Raw genomic sequence first — 23703 nt, 5'->3', positions numbered from 1 at the left:
TTGTATTGTACTTCTCTCTTTTAACATGGCCCATTACAACTGTGATTTATTGTGAAGCAAATGTATGTTGCACAAGGAAAACCTACGTTGTTTTAGGTCAAATTGTTTTATTTAAAATAATTTAGATTAATATTTTGTCTGAATTTATCTTTTGAATTTCTTCCCCCAGTCAATTAAATTGAGGCCTTAGATTTCGAACATGTTTACATACACATTTTAAAGGAAGGGTAAGTGGTATTTTTTGGTTAAAGCTAAAATGTTTTTGTTAAAAGGTTAAAGCACTATATTGTGATAGTAATCATTGCTAAAGACTTTTTGTTCGGTAGCATGGGTCTCTCCAGCGCTTTAATAAACAGAAAATGTTCAGGTGAGTGGCAAATCTTCAGCCAATCAGGATAGTGCCCATTTATCAGCTTAAATTTGATAGTGTTCCAGTTCCAATTTTGTATGCTCATTTCTTTGTCATCACTTAAAGGATCTACACCATGAAAAATAATAATAATATTTAATATCATATTGTTTATGTCCCTCAAACGTTTTTCAAAAGGTTTGAGCCTAAATCAAGCCTCAGATATACTCATTCCAACTAACTCCTCTCTGGCTTATAAAGCACTTTCACCTGCAATACCACATTGTCCTGTTTGGCACGGGCGCTATTGAGCCAGTTTGTATGCATGTTATCTCCTGGTTCTGTGTGGAAAAAGTAAAAAATAAGAATACGAAAAAATTGTACCGTGACGTGACGTCAGGGTGCAAATGAGTTTGGCCTGTTTTGAGACCAATTTACAGAAAACCCCAGATATGCTGTGAAAGCCTGAGTATTCAAACTGGTGTATTTTTGGGGATTGAAGAAACACACAAACACACAAAAAAGAAGAACAAGTTAAAATTCATGGTGTAGTCCCTTTAACTTGTTGTCTCCGCCAGGCCGAAAGGCATGGCGAGAGAGTATGTTTTACCCCCTGTCCGTCCGTCCGTCCGTCCGTCATTCTGTCATTCTGTCATTTTGTGTACAGCTAATCTCTGGCACAGTTGGCTTGATCGCAGCGAAACTGTGCACACACACTCCCTGGATGCCAGAGCAGAACCTCTGCCCCAAATTCTTCAAATGGGCCTGTTATAGCGCCACCAGGAGGCCGCTTTTTGCAAAACAATTTTTTTGACAGTACTCCTACAGATTTTATCCAAACATCACGCAAATCGGTACACAGTATCTCTATAGTCATGTGATCAACACGGATCTGTCCAATTTCCCATATTCCATCCTGATTGGCTAAGGTTGGCTTCCAAAGTTTGCAGGAGTGGCCCGTTCTGAACAAAATGCCACAAATCATTAATGCAGTGTCCGATTGCGTTGACACTTTGCACGCACATTCGCACTACGTTGAAGAACAAATGCCACCCTTTTAACATTGCCCTATTATAGCGCCACCAGGAGACCGATTTTGCAACACTTTTCTTTTTTATATTACTCCTACAAATTCAAACATCATGCAAATCGGTACCCATTGTCTCTATAGTCAAGTGATCAAGATTGTTCCATCCAATTTTTCATATTCCATCCTGATTGGCGAATTCCGAACATTGCTGCCCCACAATAACCTACATGACCTGTGTGAGTTCTCTCTCCTGATTGGATAAAATTGGTATCCCGACCTGAAAATGCATTTTCTGTTTAATCAAGAGCCGGAGGGACGGCGAGACCCCTGTTACTGAACAAACACTATACCAATGAGTACTATCAGATTCAGAATATAAAGGAATTTAACACTTATTTTAACAACAAAAAAATCACTTACCATACTTTTAAATGTGTATATGCATATTGATGAATACACCTGGTTCATATCGGGTAACATTTCAAAACCATTGTCTCTGCAGGCCTCTACGGTGCTAGCATTTCATGGGCATATGCCAGGAGGAATTCCTTTGTGCTAATGTGTTAAAAAAAGAAAAGATGCCATTGTTGACGTGTACTTGTGTACTTTGTAGCACGTACTTGTTTTTTTTTTAGCACTGTAATTCCTTTTCTCACGCGTTATTATTTCCTGATGAAATACTTTTGATTGTGTGACCCAGAGACGTAACTTAATCCCATCCTCTGAATGGCCTGGATTTAATTAATAATCAAACCAAGTTTCAAGTTGACTTTTTCCATGTTTTAAACATGGGAAAATGTACAGTATGTAACTAACATACTGGACCAGAGCTCCAGCAAAATAACTTTGACGAAACAACTTTTAAAAGCACTCTGCTTTAGCCAGGAGAAAATTCTTACAGATTGCAGCTTTAAATCATAAAACGTACAGATTGCAGATTTAACTCAAATGCACAAATACTAAGGTTACATTTAGTTACTATCTCAATCCTGTGTCAGACGTCAGCACAGTGCTGGCTTAATGCCAGGACATTACGTGCTGCAGCACTGGGAACCAAGCGGCAGAACAAACGTGAATAAAGCCTCAACTACCATGGAAAGACAGGCGAAATATTGAAACAATGGCTGCTGAGGAACCGGTAAAACAGTGAAACACTTTGGCACCCTGAATGTCAGGATCTCCATTGAAGTGTATCTTTATTCTGTGTGACAGCAGATTCCACTTACGCATGCCATAGCATTCCACACAGACACATCCGGGTGGCGTTTGAGATCACTGATCAAAGATGAAAGAGATTTACAATAGATGACCTCCCTAGATAATCTCTTATCACTAATCCAAAGGATGTCTTCAGATCGTATCAATGTTTGGAATTAGAGCAGTATAGTCATAACAGTGAGGAACGTTCAGACTGCCACCATCTCCATTGTGATTGATATCGATGACTTATGAAAAGGTCTCCAGACAGAGGTTGGGCTTGCTTGCTTCATGGTACGTCCTATAGTTTTGAAGCCACCAAGGGTCATCATTGTTGCAGTTTTTCCATTTACCACTAGTGTTTGTTTAATGTTCAAATGTGATACTCAGTTGTGGTTAATTCGTTTTCATATTGTTTAACTGGCGTTTCTTTAAATATATACTGTAAATAGTTTGTTAAAGTGCTGTATTTCTATATTGTCTTACCTGACAATGAAACAACCATGAAAGAACATTCCCCTACTAAAGCTGTTCTGGTAGTTACATTTTTTAAATCTAAAAACAGATGTATTTATTTATTTTTCATTCCCAGATCTATTTTTTATTTGCCGTATGCCCCCAGGATAATTTGGAGTCAGTCTGCCTTTAACCCTCTAAGGGCTGTGTCCACAGAAAGCGTGTTTGAGCTGCCTACTTTTGTGCCATTCATTTCTATGGTAAAGATACGCTGGAGCACTCCTCTTTGAGCGCCAAGCATCACATTTAAGAACTCTTAAGGGCGTCCAGAGTTTTTTTGTGGAGCATTTTGGGGGCATCAAGCTAAAAATGATTCAACTTTAGGGAGAGAAGCATCAATAGAGCACCGAAGTCTGCTCTACACGCACCCGAGCCCCCCCCCCCCCCCGTTCTTAATTTCTTAATTCACATAGACGTGATTGCTATCGCGGCATATAAGAACAGTGTTCCAGGGGCCGCCCTAGTGTAGCAGTTGGAGCACATGCCTTTCGTGCGGATGGTTGTGGGTTTGAGCCCTGCCTTGGGTCGACGTTAGCAAGGGCATGCGGTCGCAACGGGCTCCTAACGTCAAATCAAATGGGTTCAGATCAGATGTCCTGGACGGGAGTCTCTAGCCATAAAAACGGATGATGATAAGAACTGTGTTCCAAAAATAACAAATAAGCCCTGCGGTTTGACTCGTATGACTATGAAGCATCCACTGACGGTGAGAAAACGCTCATGTTACCGCCGCCAAATTAATTAGATTTTCGCCAGAAACACTTTTTTCGCCACCTCCCTGACATTAGAGCAGGACAATTTGTTTATTTTTGGACCACAATTCTCAAAATACACTTTCTGTGGACGCGGTTCCTTTACCCTATACATTTTCTACTTACATGTCCATGTTTTACAAGGCAAATTGACGGTTATTCTCTTGTGTTTCTTTGCTGTTTGAAGATTTGATAACCCGGCGGCGGTCAGCCCCACCCCCGCCAGACAGCTGACTTTTAACTACCTGCTTCCTGTAAACGCATGGCTTCTCTTGAACCCCTCGGAGCTCTGCTGTGATTGGACAATGGGCACCATACCGCTGGTGGAGTCACTGTCGGACCCCCGTAACCTGGCCACACTGGCCTTCTACACCATGCTGGGACTGCTGGCCTTCCACAGCCTGCGCTACAGACACAGCTCTGCTAAAACTGTCATCATGGTGAGAGAGGACGCCTCTTTTTACACATATCATTGATTTTATCCCCCTGTAACCGATACTCTAGTGAGGTAGTTATTTTAAATGAAATAGTTATTTTATAGCATTTCAAAGTCTGTTAACCCATTTAGGGCGGGAACCCCTATTTGTAACTATACCTTTCAAGACAGCCCTTTTGGGGTTGTTGTTGCTATGTACAGTATATAGCAACATACATTTTTTGTAATTTTTGAATAAATATTTGATGTTTTTTAGAAAACTTAGGTCAGGATTTAGAAGGCGTTTTTAGCATCTGCCTTAGTTCTAAATAGGTTAAGAGGCTCACCGATGATGAAAACCTGATTTTTCAAGTAGTTATAATAGGAATGTGCAAAAGTTAATCTTTCTAATGTACATTAATAGTAAGTGGGTTGTCTGAACCAAGGGTTCCCAAACCTTTCCATGCCGAGGACCCCAAATAGCCGTAGCCTCTAGCTGTGGCCCCCTATTGCGAAGTTACTTACTGTACATGTAAAAGATCAACACACACACACAACAAAACATTTAAATTACACTGGCAAATATGAAAAAAACTAACATACAGCTTCACATTTTTCATTTTTTATTAATGCAATTTAATTTACACCTGTGATGCCATGTCCAGTCTGCTCATCTGATTATTTTTCAACCCCCCAAACACGTTTCTATTATATTAAGCAAGTTTACATCCGATTGATCATGTTGAATTGGTGGTGGTGAGGAATTAAATGGGATCGGTTTGCTTTGCCCGTTTGCATATCCGTTCTAGAGAACCAGTGAATATGGAAACGGTCTGTGTGCCTGCGTGTGCATGTACAGTAGTGTGTGAAAACCAGGATTTCCACAGGTACTGCGGGAAAACCTGTTGATGCGAGCCGAGGTTAGGTGAGAGAGTTCTCTGTTTGGCTGTTCAGCCTCAGCAAATCAGCAGGGGAAGTGAAACGGAATTGAACAGTAAGCACAGGCAGATAGTAGTAATGGGCCGTGAAACAAAGTCCATGGCAAAGACCTTATTTCTATATAAAAGGTTTATAATATTTAACATTGTATTTTAAACTGGCATAATAATCATGAATTTAATTATTTGTGTGTGTAATTGTCTCCGCCAGGCCGAAAGGCATGTCCGTGTGTGTGTCCGTCCGTCCGTCATTCTGTCTGTGGACAGCTAATCTCCGGCACCGCTGGCTTGCTCGCAGTGAAACTGTGCACACACACTCCCTGGATGCCACAGTAGAACCTCTGCCCCAAATTTTTCACATGGGCCTTTTATAGCGCCACCAGGAGGCCGATTTGTGCAAAACATATTTTTTGACGGTACTCCTACAGATTGTGTCCAAAAATCCCGTAAATCGGTACACAGTATCTCTATAGTCATTAAACGAAACGGGTCTTTCAGATTTTTCATATACCATCCTGAATGGCTAAAAATGTCTTCCAAAGTTTGCAGGAGTGCTCCGTTTTGAACAAAATGCCTCAAATCATGAAGACAGCATGCAATTTCCTTGAAATTTTGCATGCATATTCCCACTATGCAGAGGAAGAAATGCCACTTGAAAATGTTCAAATCAGCCTCATGGTGGCGCTATAACAGGCCCATTCGTGTTTTTACCTATAACTGCACCGATCTGTGTAAAACTTTGTAAGCGCACTCCCTAGAGGTCAAGGAAAAACCATTGCCCTGCATTCTTCACATCTGCCTTTTAGAGCACCAGGAGGCCAACTTATGTAAAACACATTTCTGTATATTACTCCTTCCGATTTTATCCAAATTTCACGCAAATCGGTACACATGATCTGTATAGTCATGTGATCAAGACGGATGTGTTTGATTTTTCACATTCCATCCTGATTGGCTAAGATTGACATCTAAAGTTTGCAGTAGTGGCTTGTTTTGAACAAAATGCCGCAAATCATGAATGCAGCATCCGATTGCGGTCAAACTTTGCACGCACATTCACACTATGTTGAGGAGCAAATGCCACCCTTTTAACATTGGGCCACCAACATATAGCGCCACCAGCAGGTCTAATTGAGCAAAACAAGTTTTTTGAACAAAATGCCTCAAATCATGAATGCAGTGTCCGATTGCCGTGCAAGGCCTAAGAAGAAATGGCACCCTTTTCACATTGGCCTATTATAGCGCCACCAGGAGGCCACAATAACCTACCTGACCTGGCGGAGACCTGTGCTCCGAGGAGCACTTTTTCTAGTTGCAACTGCATTTAGATGCATTAGACACATAACCAATTGCGTGTTGCTGTGTTCAGCAACAGTGTTGTGTTTTGTTGTTCTGCTCTCTTGATTATGAGATGGAATCTGATTATTAACAAGACTAATGGTACTTCTTCATACATCACACGGTAATGGGAAAGCATGGCACCCTTTTTTCACCCTCTCCACTTCCATCTGACCCGCACCGGTACCACAGGGGTCTTTCCTACGTCAGCAGTACGAGGTCATTTTGGTAACCTTGCTTAGGTCTGTCAACAGCTGAAAGAAATGGAGCACTGCGACGGCTCAGCAAAAAAGAACTAATTTGAAATAGATGAGAGATAGACATGTTTTGTTCAGAATAAACCCTCAGGTAATCATAATGTTACAAGCTGTATAGCTGTGAAGTATAACAAAACACACCTGTATTCTTTGTTTATGCAGACGAACAAAACAAAACATTATCACTCTTTAGCATTGCCTAAATATGTTTCTTTCTCTTTTCAGCTATCCTCTTTCATTTATTTTTTCTCCTCTTTCTCGCCGTCTTCCACTCTTTGTGTGACTAAATTAACAGGTCTATTGTTAGACCTGTTAATCATCAACCTATATTTTTTACAGTGAGCCTTACCTCCTCCGATGTGCTTTAAAGCATGTCATTTCATCCACAGAGATGAAAATAACGTGTAAGATGATCACTGTTTAAATATAACTGGATTTAGAAGTTAGGTTGCTGGTAAATGGTCTGCCTTTTAAAATAGCATGTTTAGTCAAAGCATTACATGCACCCATCCAAAAGATTCACACAGCTTATTAGGCTAATAGTAGACCAGGATCAAACTCTTTTGTGTATTTGTATTCATGTTAATTTCATCCTTGGAATTCACAACTTGGAAAGTACTGTATGATCAATCTAAATGTTATAATTGTGTTATATGCACATATAACACAATTATAACACAGCATGTTGTAAGCAGGCTATTTTAATTATCTTTTTGAAAAGGCATACTTGAATGAATTGTCGTGACTGCATCATGCACACTACTGACCATATAGGCTATTTGTCTGGCCCCTGGCAGGCTGTCAATGTTTATTTAGTTTTAACTTTATTGTTTTATTTTGTGGTTCATTGTGCAGCAGCTTGTAACTATGTTTTGAAAGGTACTCTATAAATAAAGTTTACTTACTTAGAATGTGCTTCTTCAGCACCATGGAGAGAGGTATGAAAACTTACATATTCAGTAGTTTATATAATCTGCATTATATGAAACCTTTTTAGAAAATACATGGTTTACTTTTTCCACCCTCTATCATTTGCTGAAATGATGCTCCTAAAAGTTTAACCAAAATGAACCCGCGATTAATAAGGAAAAACACTCTCTCTCTCCCCCTCCTTCCCTCCCTCCCTGATGGCTAGTCAACTATTCTGACATATCCTTAAATGACACATGGAAGAAAAATACGAGTAGTTTCCAAAGATGTGGGAGATTATGTCTGCTATAGGGAGTTACTACGAAGCCCTTTAGGGTTTCTGGAAGTCCATACCGTGAAGCCTCAGAATTCCAGCCAATCAAAATTTCTCATGCATACTGTGTAGAAATGTGTATTGCATTGCATTCAGGCCCTGGAAAATATTTTGCTTTGCAGAAACATGTATTTGAAGATGTTTTGCCAGGTTGTAAACTGATAGACCACAGACAGTATGTAATTGAATAACCCTTCAGTTTGCTCCATTTTAAGGAGCTGAAAATGACCCTAATGTCACCTAATCAAATTTGTTTTTAAGCAAATTGTGCAGAGCATTTACCCTGATATCAGTGTGTTGCTTCCTTTACAATTAGGTCACCACAAGGCCTCCTTGTCTTCCTTCTCAACTTTCCCAATGTATGTTTTCTTTTTATCTTAGACAATCCCTCTTTCTTTTTCCTAACAACTTCTTAAATAATCATTCTAGGACTACAGCAATAATGTCCGGACAGTACTGACCCTCATATTTAACCACTTAGACCCTCTCTATTTAGTAAAACACACCTGAGTACTTGATGCAATCTTTTTTCCCTCTACACAAAATCTTTGCCAAACATACTCAATCTACAGTACAAGCTCAGCTTGTAGATCTGCTGTTTTTGGCTAATGTTCCCCCCAGAATATGGATGCTGGGGTTCAAGGGGTTAAAGGTTCTATGACATTCATTTTCACTTTTTAATTTTTTTATGTTCTTTTGGGGGGTTATATGACCTCAATTACACCCATTTTTGGGCGGTGAAACCGCCCCTATAAGTGAGATTTGGAAAAATGTACAAATATCTTGGGCAGTGAAACCGGCCCTAAAAGTGAGGTTTGGAAATTTGTACAATTATCCTGCGCTGTGATTGGCCAATCACAATCTATTCAGGACTGTGATTGGCCAGTCACATGACACATGTGCATAGCCCTATATAAGCAACCATAACTTAAAAAAAACCAAATTATTGTTTTTTTTAAGTTATGGTTTTGTCCATCATAAAGTGTGTTTTACAAAAGATAAATGTATTTATCTTTTGTACATGATTGATCGACTCCATTCAGTATTGTGATTAGCTAGCAAGACACATGCTGACACTAAGTGGCTCTTTCAGATCAAAGCATATATATTGGTTGACTCCATTCAGTATTGTGGTTAGCTAGGAAGACACCGCCCACTTCACACAGGGTGTGATTTTTTTTTTACTTTGAACATCCAGTGGATTTTCTGTGGTCTGGGGTTTTCTGAATAATTAGGCTGAAAAGTAATCTGAGCTTGGCCCTTCGGCAGTGAGGTCACAGCCGATTAATCCCGCCCACTCTCCTCCTCGCCCCTCCCCTCCCCTATCCTTTCCTTTGGGGGGGGGGGGGGGCGGAGCTCAGGCGATGATTGACAGGCAAAATCCCTCACCAGCGACACCCGCAGGCAAATATTTCTTTTTTCATTGCAGTTGAAAAGGCTTTAGAAATGTGAGAGAAAAACACCTGCTGATGGATCAATGGAGTGGAATTGTTTGTTAAAACTTTCTATACACGTTTGAAGGACCATGACAGAGACTTTTAATGTGTGGTAAAACTGAACGTCATGAAACCTTTAAAAGCCAGATTTGTTTGGTTCGGCCGATATATTGACCATTATGTGACTTGTGTTAGACCCGACCCGGCCCGGCCCACCCCGCCCCGCCAATACGGGCCTGGTTAGGGCCGTTTCTGTATTTGACCATCACAGACACATTTTGCACAGTGAATTTCACCCTAGACCATTGTGAGCATGTCTCAGCATGTGCGCTAGGCTAGCCTCCTAGCCTGCAGCTGCTGCATGCTGCTAGTCACGTGAGAACAACACCACACACACAGCACAGCAGCGCCAGCGGTGGAAAAAGTACTCAAATGTTTTACTTAAGTAAAAGTATCAATACTGCAATGTAGAAGTACTCTGTTACAAGTAAAAGTCCGGAATTCTAAATTTACTTGAGTAAAAGTACAAACATATTTGTATCAAAATATACTTAAAGTACCAAAAGTAGAAAGTACTCATTATGCAGAATGTCCAAAATCTTTTGAAATTTTCTATTTTCAAATAGCCAAAATGGGCTGAAGTGGATAATGTATATTTTGTAAAAAATAATCTAAATCTACAAAGTAACTAGTAACTTAAAGGGATATTTCACTTTCAAATAAAACTAGAAAATGTGCTCCTCGGAGCACAAGTCTCCGCCAGCAGACTATAGCAATTATATTATCATAGCAATAACTAATGAGATACAGTAGAGTAAAAGATATATACTGTAGTTAAATAAAAAGGTGTATTTCGTCATGGGTCCCTCTAGCCAATCAGAGACATTGATGTCAACATATTGACACGTATTAAGAGTTCGGCTTTGTTGTGGGATCATTTCAACTCTAGTCCTCTTCTAAGTTACAATTGTAGATGAGTATGCTTTCTTAGCTTTGGCCTTCTGCGCCTTTGCTTGACCAATGTTAGGTGTTCTCAGAGGGAAACACATACGCACAGACGGGTGACTTGGACTTACTGAAGGTACTGTTCCAATCAAGTCTGATTGATCCTGTTTTACCTCACTTTTGCCTTTGCTTGACCAATGTCAGGTGTTCTCAAAGGGACACACACACGCACGGACGGGTGATTTGGACTAGAAGATACTGTTCCAATCAAGACTGATTGATCCTGTCTTACCTCGCTTCAAAAACGTAAACGGCTTTTTGAAGTGACACACCTTTTTATTATAGGATTGTATTTCGTCATGCGTCCCTCTAGCCAATCAGAGACATTGATGTCAACATATTGACACGTATTAAGAGTTCGGCTTTGTTGTGGGATCATTTCAACTCTAGTCCTCTTCTACGTTACAATTGTAGATGAGTATGCTTTCTTAGCTTTGGCCTTCTGCGCCTTTGCTTGACCAATGTTAGGTGTTCTCAGAGGGAAACACACACGCACAGACGGGTGACTTGGACTTACTGAAGGTACTGTTCCAATCAAGTCTGATTGATCCTGTTTTACCTCACTTCAAAAAGTAGGGGCTTTTCGAAGTGACACACCTATTTATAGAATTTTATTTCGTCACGCGTCCCTCTAGCCAATCAGAGGCATTGGTGTCAACAAATTGACACGTGTCACGTGGAGCTTGCCCAATGTTAGCTTGGCTAACAATGTTTGCTCACACAAAGCGAAAACATATTCTCCACCTTCGGCGGAGACAATAAACATTAAAGGAATATATAAACTAGAAAAAGTGCTCCTCGGAGCACAGGTCTCCGCCAGGTCAGATAGGTTATTGTGGCCTCCTGTTGGTGGTATAATAGGCTAATGTGAAATGGGTGCCATTTCTTCGTAGGCCTTGCACAGCAATCGGACACTGCATTCATGATTTGAGGCATTTTGTTAAAAAAAATTGTTTTGCTAAATTAGACCTGCTGGTGGCGCTATAACAGGCAAATGTTAAAAGGGTAGCATTTGTTCCTCAACATAGTGTGACTGTGCGTGCAAAGTTTGCCCGTAATCGGACACTGCGTTCATGATTTGCGGTATTTTGTTCAAAACGGGCAACTGCTGCAAACTTTAGATGTGGATCTTAGCCAATCGGGATGGAATATGAAAAACTTAAACAGATCCGTGTTAATCACATGACTATAGAGATCATGTGTACTGATTTGCGTGAAATTTGGATAAAATCGGAAGGAGTAATGTAAAGAAATATGTTTTACATAAGTCGGCCTCCTGGTGGCGCTATAAAAGGCAGATGTGAAAATTGCAGGGCAAAGGTTTTTCTTTGACCTCTAGGGAGTGCACATACAAAGTTTTACACAGATTGGTGCAGTTATAGGTAAAAACACGAATCGGGCTGTTATAGCGCCACCATGAGGCTGATTAGAAAAATCTCAAGCGGTATTTCTTCCTCGGCATAGTGGGAATGTGCGTGCAAAGTTTCACGGAAATTGCATGCTGTGTTCATCATTTGAGGCATTTTGTTCAAAACAGAGCAGTCCTGCAAACTTTGGAAGCCATTTTTAGCCAATCAGGATGGAATATGAAAAATCTGAAACACCCGTTTCGTTTAATGACTATAGAGATACTGTGTACCGATTTGCGTGATGTTTGGACAAAATCTGTAGGAATACTGTGAAAAAATGTGTTTTGCAAAAAGAGTCCTCCTGGTGGCGCTATAACAGGGCCATGTGAAAAAATTGGGGCAGAGGTTTTGAATTGGCATCCAGGGAGTGTGTGTGCACAGTTTTGCTGCAATCAAGTCAAGGTGCGGGAGATTAGCTGTCCACAGACGGACAGACGGACGGACGGACAGGGGGTAAAACATACTCTCTCGCCATACCTTTCGGCCTGGCGGAGACAAAAATAAATGAAAAAAGTAATGGAAAAATCTCGGCCCCCCACGCATTAGAAGGACATTCTAATCCTTAAGGGGGCAGTGTTTTTTCCATTACTTTTTTCGTTTATTTTTCATATATATTTTATATATTTATTTTACAACAAAAGCCACACACAATTGTTGAATGATGGACAGCCAGAAGATAAAGGAAAATTTGCCTTGCGCTGCTTTATTTTGTCGTGCAATTTAATAGCTACCTAATATTTGTAGTTAGTTTTAATAAAACTACAAGTCCTTTTTAGTTTGATAGATGTGTGTTCTTGACTTCTTGTGGGTTTGTTTTTATTAGAGAGCAAGAGTGCAGCTGTTTGTGCATCAGAAATACATTGTAGGAGAAATTGAAGAGAAGCAGGGAGCGGTTTCAGGCAGAAAGATGCGCCGACCTTAGACAGCTCTTTGATTACGTCCGCTGCAATACCCCCATTCCCTGTCTGTATCTTCTATACAGAAATGAGGCAGAAGTATACTGCAACATTTCCACCTTGAACAGGCTGTGTAAAAGGGGATTTTGATTGTGGAACTTCATTAGCACCTTATGCATCAAACAGAGAGCATACAGATACATTTGGAGCAGACACAAATGTAATCTTTTAACGAATCATGAGCAGCTATTTTCAGTCAACCAGTCCTTGGAACAAGTGGACTGATTAACAAAAGAATCTCAGCATTGACGTGTGTGTGTGTGTGTGTGTGTGTGTGTGTGTGTGCGTGTGCGTGTGCGTGTGTGCGTGCGTGCGCAAGGAGTGAGTCGTGGGTGTTGAGATTAGTATCTGTTGTATAACAGGCCCTTGACTTTCTTAACAGTGAGGTCATTAAACTTTCTTGCACCAGTGCTCTGAGGCCTGCCTTTGAGAAAATTACACCACAAATCAACATAGAAATCAATTCTAATATTGACCTTGTCAGAGAGCCTTCCGTAAGGCATCAGTCTACTAAGCCTAGTTGCATGGGCCTACAGTACTTAAGCGAGAGATGTATACAGATGACTGAGATCACACATTCTTTCCTCCGCCTTATTTTCTTGATAGTCAGTGTGCCAAATCAACATTAAGTTTAATTTTGACACCACGTCAAAATAAAATATTTCCAACATATCTTGATTGTCCATCAACCTATAATTCCACTAACCTCTGTCTTGGTGTCTGTCTTGGTGTCTGTCCGTCTTGGTTGGGTCGACCGGCAGTTAGGTTTCGCTTTCGGTTTGCATGCTGCAGTTAGGTTTCGCTTTCGGGGGGGGGGGGGGGGGGGGGAACCGCGCGACAGGACGTGCAATAACCCCAAGTTTGCAACTACTTTCGCCTGCACCCTTCACCGGGTATGGTCTAGTATACATAACAACCTTTATTTTTTCCCTTCTTATTCTTTTGAAATATTTTCATTCACATCAGGATGTAATGATCATTAGACTCAGCAATACCCCGCCTATCTCCCAGACTCCCTCCCCAGTCAGAGTTCAGAGTTTGAATGAATGTAGAATTATGTGCAGGATATAATTAGCATACAGATGTGAGGAGACTTAATTAAATTGACTACATTTTGTTTTATATTTTATTTTAAAAGACAAATCCTCTCAAGAGCTCCAATGCCAGTGTTTACCCTCCCTTGTGCCAATGTTGGCACCCGTGCCTAAGGTTGCCTACCCCTGGTCTAACAGTATGCCAGTCATTGTATCTGACAAAAAAAAATATCCATTATTGCGTGTGAGATCTGACTGAGATCTGATTGATATAAGATTTACCACCTAGATCTCAACTCTTCTCAGAGAGGTGTTCTTTAACAAGTCCTTGCAGGATTGTTCACTCCCTAATGTGGTATTCTGCCATTCTTTTGTTGCAAGTTCGGAACACAGCTTATACAGCTCGATAAATTGTTGACATTAGCTTATTCACTGGTGAAGTGTTTTTAAAGCCAACTCAGTCATTTTGGTTTGAACTCATTTCAAACAATCCTTGTGTTCCAGATGGGTGACGACTGGTGGAAGAGGGTGTGTGTGAATTAATTATTTAGTGTAAAAGAAGCTAATAAAACTGAGTACTTACCTAGGCCTACTGTATGCCATGGTCATGTGTTCTATGTTGTTTTTTTTATCCAATCATTTTTAATAGCAGTAGAACAATCGATTTTGGTCAGTCATGCACATTCCTTCTAGTTATTAATACAAAATTGTTCACGTTTCGTCAAAACAAAATATTTATGCTGTGTAAGTGTTATTGTGTTGAAAAGACGTTCATGTTCTATAACACGTTTTAACAACTGCATGGAGCGGTATCACCGCTGTGGAGAAATATACTGAATGAAGGGATACATTGTTTTGTCCTGACTGATCGGCGTGATGACAACTAGGACAATGGGACAAAAACACACCCTATCCTTTAAGTATTTTATGTAGACTTTGACTAATCTTTATCCACAATTCTTTAAAAGAAGAATTGTGGAAGAACCTTCATACCAGTTCTTGTACCCACCTTTATTCTGCATTACTTATGTTATGGCACAATGACAAAACAAACTTTAAAGAAAATGGAGGTGGTTGTGACACGGTTGGCTCTAGTTTGAGGGCGGTAACTGTAGTAGGCTACCTAAGAGTTCCTAGAAACAATAAACTGAACTGGACTGACAACTCTGAGGCCCTCTATAGCACTGTTTCCCAAACAGTGGGTTGGGACCCATATGTGGTCGCAGACCAATTTTTATGGGTCGCGGGTAAATTAAATACCACTTAATTTTTATTTTCCTACATTTTGTTTTTAATATTTCAAAAGATTTTCAAAACATTCCCCCCAAAATTCTAAAAATATTGTACGGTAAAAACAAATTCCATTAAATATACAAATAATACAATACAAAGAATTCCATTAAATGTATATATATATAACGAAAAAACATCACATGGATGCACCTGGGACGTATCATCAGTGTTGTAGCCTGGGGTCATAGGATGTTTCGGGTCTCGCAACATACACCCTCGCCCAGGTGACCCAGCCAGGGTTGATCAAGCCCCGACTTACGTCCCAGGTAGCTACCCACGGTCAGTCCTAAATAGGGAAAGACAGGGCCACTCAATACGCTTGTCCGAAACTACTCTGCCAGGAATGGGGGAGAGGAGAGGCTCTGGCACGTGGAGGGACTAGGCTCTATGGATGGCCTCCTGGCCGGGCTGCTCCTCCGTCTCACCAGGTCCAGGACCTGAGCGTTGCACCAGACTACCCCGCTCCAAACATTTCATTCTGGTTACAAAGTTTCGGAACCACTGCTCTACAGGATGGGACAGAGTTAGAGCTGTGCTTCCTGAGGAGTCACAGGCGCAGGCTAACCTTTCAATGTATGCTGGTTGCAGGCTGTGGCAGATATTCTATAGTAGCCAATAACCTTCTCTTTTCTGTGATTTGTTGTGGGGTAACATCAACACCAGGGATGCCAACAAACGGAACAATATGGTGATAAATGGCAGCTCCGAAGTCGGAATTAAACTGGGTAGTCTGGGGGTGGTTGCAGAGGGGAGGATGAGGAGGAAGCAGGATGCTCTTGGGAATGAGGAGCACTTTCAGCCACAGACTCATCATTCCCGACACACCACAAAGGGACTTGAACAGTACTTTGTGCCAGTAGCCATCATTCTCCGAGCCCCATATGTTCTGTTATGTTCTTTGGGATTAGATTAAAGATTTTGTAGTTTATTTTTTAGAGTACACATTTTTTAGTTTTTCCAGTTTATTTTTTCGTTTTCCCTCAACATCGTAGAAGCAATAATAAACAATAGGGTTAGATGAAAGTATATTCATACAGCATTATATTAACTGGTGATGCATTTATATTTATTGATAGAATATACAGTACACATTCAGACCAAGTACTCATGTCTAGTGGCAGACTCTATTTGTGTGCTCGCTGCTGCAGCTCCCAGTACATTTCAACCTCCAATTTAACATTAATGGTGTGTATTGGTCAACATAACCCCACAACTCCCCACCCCCACACCCCATATCCCCCTCTCAACCCCCCCCCCCCCCCACACGCACGCACGCACAGGTGTGTAACTGATGACAATTAGGAGAATGGAAACATGTGCTCCCAATCGGATCAACCGGAGGCAAGTCTACATCCACACACAACACACACACAGAGATACCAAGTCAAACAGAGCACTGCCTGGGACCTTGACTGAATTTGTACTTGTTATACTACTATTTTTTGTTTTGAAGCAAGCCCACATAGTTTCTTCAGGTACAACATTTTTTAGTTATTTTCTATTCTTGTGTCTACTCTCAACTGTACTTTTTCAATGTTTACTCTCATTGCTGTTTCTGGTGTCGTAACTATTTGGTGGCTGTTTCACACACAGCAGCTATCTAGTCCTTACTTTTCTTTTAAACAGTTGAGTCATGTGTTTTCTTGAACAAAGTGTATATAGGCCTATATATCAGTCATTTTTGTATACTGTATGTGTCCAAAACCCCCTTATTTTTGTTGCCTATTAACATAGTCAAACCTTCTCAACTTACCTGGCAATTGTACCAAGCAGCGAGGATTTCACACACGCGCGCATGTGTGTGTGCGCACACACACACACACACACACACACACACACACACACACACACACACACACACACACACACAGATGGGTATAATCACTGAGGGAGGCACTAGAGGAAAGGCCATAGTGTCAACTAAATCAGTTGGGTTCATCCTGCAGTCTGCCTATTAGATTATGAGACATATTGTTTGCTAAATTGATACAGGCAACATCATGGGGGTTACACAAAATAGTTAGGGTTCATCGAAGAGTAGATAGCATCCTCCAGGCACTCTCAGCGGGGTTCCCACGGTCATGAAATATTTAGAAATTCAAAAAAACAGTTTTCCAGGCCTAGAAAAGGTTTGGAATTAACTGAATGTTTGGATATAATTTACATAGTTTTTGGCTATTGATTTTGTTCATGTTTTGTCCCAAAACATGTCTAGCATTACTTGAAAATACGTGTGGACTAATGTATACAGGAAGTCACGTGACAAAAATAATAGATCTACAAGCTAACAACGTGTTGCACCGTGATACGTTGTCAGCTTGTAGATGTCTAGAGGGCATTGATAGCACAAATGTTTATGAGTCTCATCATTGCTGCAGGCCTGGAAATGGGGTAAAATACTTTTAATACGTTTTGAAAATTCATTGTTAAAATGTGAATGTTAAGCATATCCGTCCGTTCGATTTTGAGATAACTTACACGTATGTGCTGGTGGGAATTTTGGCCTAATGTATATGTGTGTGTATGTATATGACATACTGTACGCCCCCTCTCTTGGCTTTCCCCGAGAATCCTCTCAAACCTGTCAACACGAAACACAGAAAACCAAGTCTCTGTAGGAAAGATTGTTATCTTGCATGTGACTGTAATCCCATAAAGCTCAAGGACATTTTAAACATCCAACATTCAGTTTATATATACTCCTGACTGAGTAGCTGCAGATCAGTGATAGGTTCTTGCCTGTAAAAAAAAAAAACCTGTATCTGCCCAAGCTTAATAAAAAAATGAAATAAAATCTAATCTATATATTATCCCTTGTTTCCTGCTGTAACGAGATCTGTGCTATCAACTTGCACAGCTTTTTTTAATCAGGGATTATATGTTGGCTAGATGCTATATACTGGGAAGTGGGGGGCGGTTGGCAGGCCTTCTACCAGAACCTTCATCACCTGCGACAGCGGCTCCGCTGTAGGGCCATTGCTATTCTCTGATTCTCTGCGGTTTATGTGAGTGAGGGTAGTATTGAGGAGGTCTTAAAAATGTTGAAATATTGCAATAGCCCACAAAGGAATTATAGTCCCAGTGATGTACCGTTTAAGTATCCAGAATTCACTGCCCATAACTTCTCGCAGAAAAATACAAGGATATCATGAGAAGAATGCAAGCAGAGGCGAGAGCAAGTAGCAAAGCATCTGCACCGTAAGAAAGCTGGAAGCGGAACAGAATTAGTTTCCCATGAGTTTTTTATGATCTACTATGAAGACGGCTACCTTTTTCATGTAGGCTAGGCTTGCACATCCTTTCAAAGCAGTGAGCGTGTGAACCTGTAAATTGGAACTGTTGCTTGGCCCACTGTCTTGTTGCAGTAGTTCTCAGGCTTTTAAACCTAAAGAACATACACAAAAAAACGTAACAAAGTGTCAGTAGGCATTCTTTGCTCTGCACCAGATCTTACATGTACTGTACAGTATCACCCAAGTTATCACTTTGGTGGTGGAATATTTAATGACTGATAAAACAAAATAAAAGTTATTTGTAAGTGATCTGTTTCATATACTGTATGAAGTGTATTTTGTCACTAACTTCAGTATAATTGATTCCATTAGAATTGTAATAGCTTATCAAGCAAAATCTGAATGCTTGTCTAGTCTACCTCTATCCATTATACTGCATATAATTACACACACAATCTTTCCTTTCACTTATCCACACAAAGTTCACTTCTGACAACGGGCAGCCTTGAACATCTTGAGCAACAGCTACATCACATCACTACCTCACTGCTTTGGACATCACTACCTCACTGCTTTGGACATGAACTATAAAGCCAGTTCTTTGGCTGTATTTTCTTTCCATTTGAGATGGAACTATCCAATACAGATTCCATCCAAGAGTTGGATACATTTTTTATAATTAATATTTTGGCGCTCTTGTTTTTTTTCCCTGTATACCAATTACCGCAATTGCTTCTATAACCCATAACTTCATGACTCAAATGCTTTGAAGAGTTTCATTCTTTATTTTAACATATTGGTTACATATGATTTGGCAGACGCTTGTAACTATATCAGTTACTTAGGAGTACTTTCATATAAAGCCTAGTACTAGTTTATTCAAATGATTTTGGCTGTCTTTTATGTTTGTTACATGTCAGACTCTGTGCTGTGACACTTTTTGGCCGAGGTATGCACTCTTGTAGGAGTGCAGTCTTTCTAATGTCATATTTGTCTCTGTTTCAGGCTCTGTCTTTGATTGTCCTGCCTTTTATTCCTGCATCCAACCTCTTCTTCCCTGTGGGGTTTGTCGTGGCAGAGAGAGTCCTTTATGTGCCAAGCATGGGCTTCTGTGTGCTTGTGGCACATGGGTTCAGGATTGTTTCACATAAAGGGTGAGTGCATGTCCTAAACTAGGCCACAGTACCATACAAATAGTAGGCTTCATCTGTGTACCCTGGACCTTGTAGTCTTCTAAAGGCCGGTATATGCTCCATCCGATGTCCGAATAATTTTCAGACAGTGTAGGTGTTAACTACAAAATGAGTGGAGTTATGGAAGGTTCATATGTTACAAACTTGTGAGGAGAGTAGAGGGGTCCAGACCCATTGAAAGAGAGTTAAAATACTATTTGATCTCACCGAGTGTTTTGCCTGCAGGTGGTCCAAAGGTCCACCGTGACCTGACTTCTTATTTTGAGCGCAATTTGTATTCATTTGTCTTTCTCCAATATATATATATATTCGCTACCTCTGCTACAACTTCATCCTCAGGGAAAACACTGTGCTGTGTACCATTTTATTTGTTCAGATGTGGCTATGGGATAAGATGAGCAAATGGCTTTGTGATATGTTAAGCCTATATATAGTTGGTTGGTTTGACTGACTGTACATGGGTATGTGCTCTGTGTGTGTGCTCAGTGTCAGAGAGAAGAAAGAGCAAGAAAGTGCATCTGGTATCGATAGTGCAGAAAATTAGTATTGAAACCATTTCAAATATTTTTTACAGATCGTGTATCTATTTTTAGTCACAAATGCGAGTGAAATGGTTACACTGTCGAGCTGAATAATGCATGAAAGGCTAATTTGTATTCTGCTTTTCCTTTGTAGACACCTGAAAAAGATCTCGTGGTTAATGATTGGAGTGCTTCTTACAACACATGCCATGAAAACCTTCAACAGGAACTGGGATTGGGAATCTGAGTACACACTGTTCACTTCAGCCCTGAAGGTGAGTTCAAAACCAGCTCCTCTGCGTGGCAAAACCTTTAACCACATGAACCCTAGCGTCCCTATTCCAACATTTGCCAAAAATGGATGTAGAAGGCAACACATTGTGAGCTTCTAGATCAGCTATCTCCGGCGAACAGATCGGGTGTAGACATCCTGCTGTATTGAGGGCCAGGGGTTAGACGTTTTAGATCCCATCCTCACCACTGACAGAAAGTTCAGGATCCAAGAGACACTCACCATTCATCAAGTGGAGCTGTCTGATTTTGTTAAAAGATGGGTGCAAAACAAATCGAGTAGTAGTAATAATAACGATAATAATATTTAATTCTATAGCACCTTCCTTAACTCATTGAGTGCCCAAATTATTAATATCTATTTCTGGCGTTTTTGGCCTTATTTGGTCGCTTCTTGAAGTAGCGTGTAATTGGTTGTTTGCATGCATGCTGTTTGCTTGTGGCCAAATTGTGACTTGCGTGTGAGAGCCTTGGGGGTCCCTGGAGACCTAGTGTGGTCTAGCACTGAGATTAATGGAGTGAAAAACGAAAGGGAAAGATGCAAACGAATTGTGTGTGTGCTTGCTTGTTGGTCGGAAACCTGGCAACCCTGGGCCTGTGCGGCTCCTCCTTTGCAGAGACACAGGCACGGTTTTAACTCGAATCGATAGTACAGCGTAGGACCCGGATGAACGGCAGAGACACACTGCCGAGGCACGTCCACGCATGCGCCTCTTTGCGAATTGTATTATAGGATAATTGGAAATGTACATTCCACACCCAACTGCTGCCTTAGGAGATTAACCAGATGAACCCTAGTGTCCTGTTCTTGGGTGAACATTTGCAGAAAATAGCAGACCTACAAGCTCACATTGTGTTGCATTGCAACTAGGGGTGTCAGAAAAAATTGTTTCGAATACAAATCGCGATTCTACTGTTGGACGATTCAGAATCGATTCTCATTTTAAAAAAAAGATCTTGGATTTACCTTTGTGTGTTTAGTTGATAAAACCTTTACAATTATAAAAGCTACGTAAATGTACTCTGCTCTCATGCCAGCAGACTGGAGTAGATCCTGAAATCCTATGTTTTGAATGGAGAATCGTTTTGAATGGAGAATCGTTTTGAATCGGAAAAAACCGTTTTTGAATCGGAGAAAAAAAAAGTTTTTGAATGGAGAATCGTTTGTTTTGAAAAAATCGGAAAAAATCGGAATCGTGACCCCAAGAATTGGAATCGAATCGTGAGATAGCAGAAGATTCACAGCCCTAATTGCAACGCATTTTAATGTTGTAGTTCAACTACTTTCGGCGAAGAGATTTGGTATAGAGGGACCAAGTATAGATCCCAGGGGGGCCCAGTCGAGTCAACAAAGTATAATTATAGAGTTGATGATTTTTGGTAAAAGTGCTTTTTAAAAGTGGTTACTGCGCTTGCTAACTTGAGATTTGGTTTGTCTGGCAGCCAGTGAAGTGTAGCTAAAACCAGGGTAATGTGTTCAGATCTCCTTTTATCAGTGATAAGTCTAGCTGCCGCATTCTGCACCAGCTGCAGGCAATGTAATGAGCCTTGGCTGAGACAGGAGTAAAGGGCCTTGCAGTAATCAAAACAAGATGCATTCTTGTTGCAGTCTTATTAACACATCGACCGCCAGAGGTTAATCTCATAATGTACTCACCAGTTGCAAGGTGTTTTTGTTGTTTTTTTGTTTTTTTCATGTCGCCATAGATCTTGTTAAAATCCTTAAGATTGAGCTCTACACGGTCTGTTTACATCCGCGAGATCTCCCTGTATCTCCCAGTGAAGATCGCGTGTCAAACGGGGCATCCATGTTGTAGTTAGAGCGGATTACGTTAAACAGTGAAATGCGAGGAGAAAAAACTACAGGAAGAGAATTGAGTTTCAGTTTCGTCTGTAGAATGGGAGCGGGCGTGATCGTCAAAACCGGATCCCAAATAATTCTATTTCCGGTCATCAAACCGGAAACGGAAGTGGATCCAAAAAATTCCGAAAGTGAACCCGGAAGTGAATAGCGCGAAAAGACCGTGGACCGTAGGGCTACGGTCTCGGCGCTTAACAGTTGGATTTAACGGACCGTAGGACTACGTTCTTGGCGGTTAATGTGTTAATAACTATTGCGGATTTGACTGGATAAATACAATCTTATTTTAGAGATGTTTCTCAGGTGCAAGAAGCATGATTGAACAACCCTCTTTTTGCAGCCGGTTTCACGTTGGCTAGTAGTGGTTGGTTACAGTAGATGGGAAAACAATTTGTTTCACATTGCACAAAATCTCAGATTACACAAAACATTTTTGTAGCATTCTAGTGACTTCAGGTCTAAAACTACACAGGAAAGTGAATGCTATTATGTATCATTTGCTTTTCATACTTTGTCAGGTGACGGGTGCGCTCCAACAGCGTTTGAGCGCACCTGCAGTATGATGCACACCTGTGATGGACTGTGTGCATGGCGCTGGCTATTAGGATTTTGTAAGGCAATTTTAAGTAGCACTGCCCTTTGTACACAAACGTTATTCACTTGGCATGGCTTAACTTGGTATTTTGGCATCTCAATATACAGGTGTAATGCAGGTAACTGTGGCTGACCTGGTTCTTTGGACGATGCATGTACTCTGGTTCGGCTCTGGCTCCCGAACCAACGACGGTGTCCTGCTCGTTCGACGCGAAACAGCCCTGGTCACTTGTTGCCAATGCACTTTGCCATCGGTGTATCAAAGAAATAATTTTCACATTTTGAAACTCTTAACAGGTCAACAAGAACAATGCCAAGCTGTGGAATAATGTTGGCCATGCTCTGGAGAACCAAAACAACTATGAAAAGGCCCTGCAGTATTTCCTGCAGGCCACCCGAGTCCAGCCAGGTAGGAGCTGCTCATCATCACACAGACAATCTGCAGAGCTTCAAAGTACCTTGGGGACATGATGATATCACACACACACACACACACACACACACACACACACACACACACACACACACACACACACACACACACACACACACACACACACACACACACACACACTTTATGTATTTATTCATTCATTCTGCGTCAGCGGCTACTTTGTAAGTGCTCCAAAAAGATTTTCATAATTATTTATTGTCTTGGCACAGTGCCGTTTTGATAGTGGGCAATCATCACTACATCAACAGGAAGATGTTATTCAACTAGTCTCATAGTTGTTGTTGCTGGCTGTGGCACATTTCATTATTCCAGGGGAGGTATGTGAGAATAAAATAACATCAGTCACACGCTGACTTACACCCCAGTTTACAAATTACGACCTGCTCTT

General features: G+C 40.8%; 1 protein-coding gene across 2 annotated transcripts in view; it reads left to right on the top strand.

Moving 5' to 3' along the window:
* tmtc3 (transmembrane O-mannosyltransferase targeting cadherins 3) overlaps positions 1–23703 on the top strand; it is a 62442-nt gene that overhangs the window by 20888 nt on the left and 17851 nt on the right. For both annotated transcript variants that reach the window (XM_080437983.1, XM_080437984.1), the window contains exons 7-10: positions 4032–4284; positions 19407–19555; positions 20270–20390; positions 23159–23270. In XM_080437983.1, the coding sequence (XP_080294109.1) occupies positions 4032–4284; positions 19407–19555; positions 20270–20390; positions 23159–23270 (635 nt within the window). The remainder of the gene's footprint in view (positions 1–4031; positions 4285–19406; positions 19556–20269; positions 20391–23158; positions 23271–23703) is intronic.

The sequence above is a fragment of the Gymnoscopelus braueri genome (assembly GCF_963280865.1).
Source record: "Gymnoscopelus braueri genome assembly, chromosome: 9".
Classification (NCBI taxonomy): domain Eukaryota; kingdom Metazoa; phylum Chordata; class Actinopteri; order Myctophiformes; family Myctophidae; genus Gymnoscopelus; species Gymnoscopelus braueri.
This window is presented reverse-complemented; position numbering and strand designations above follow the sequence as displayed.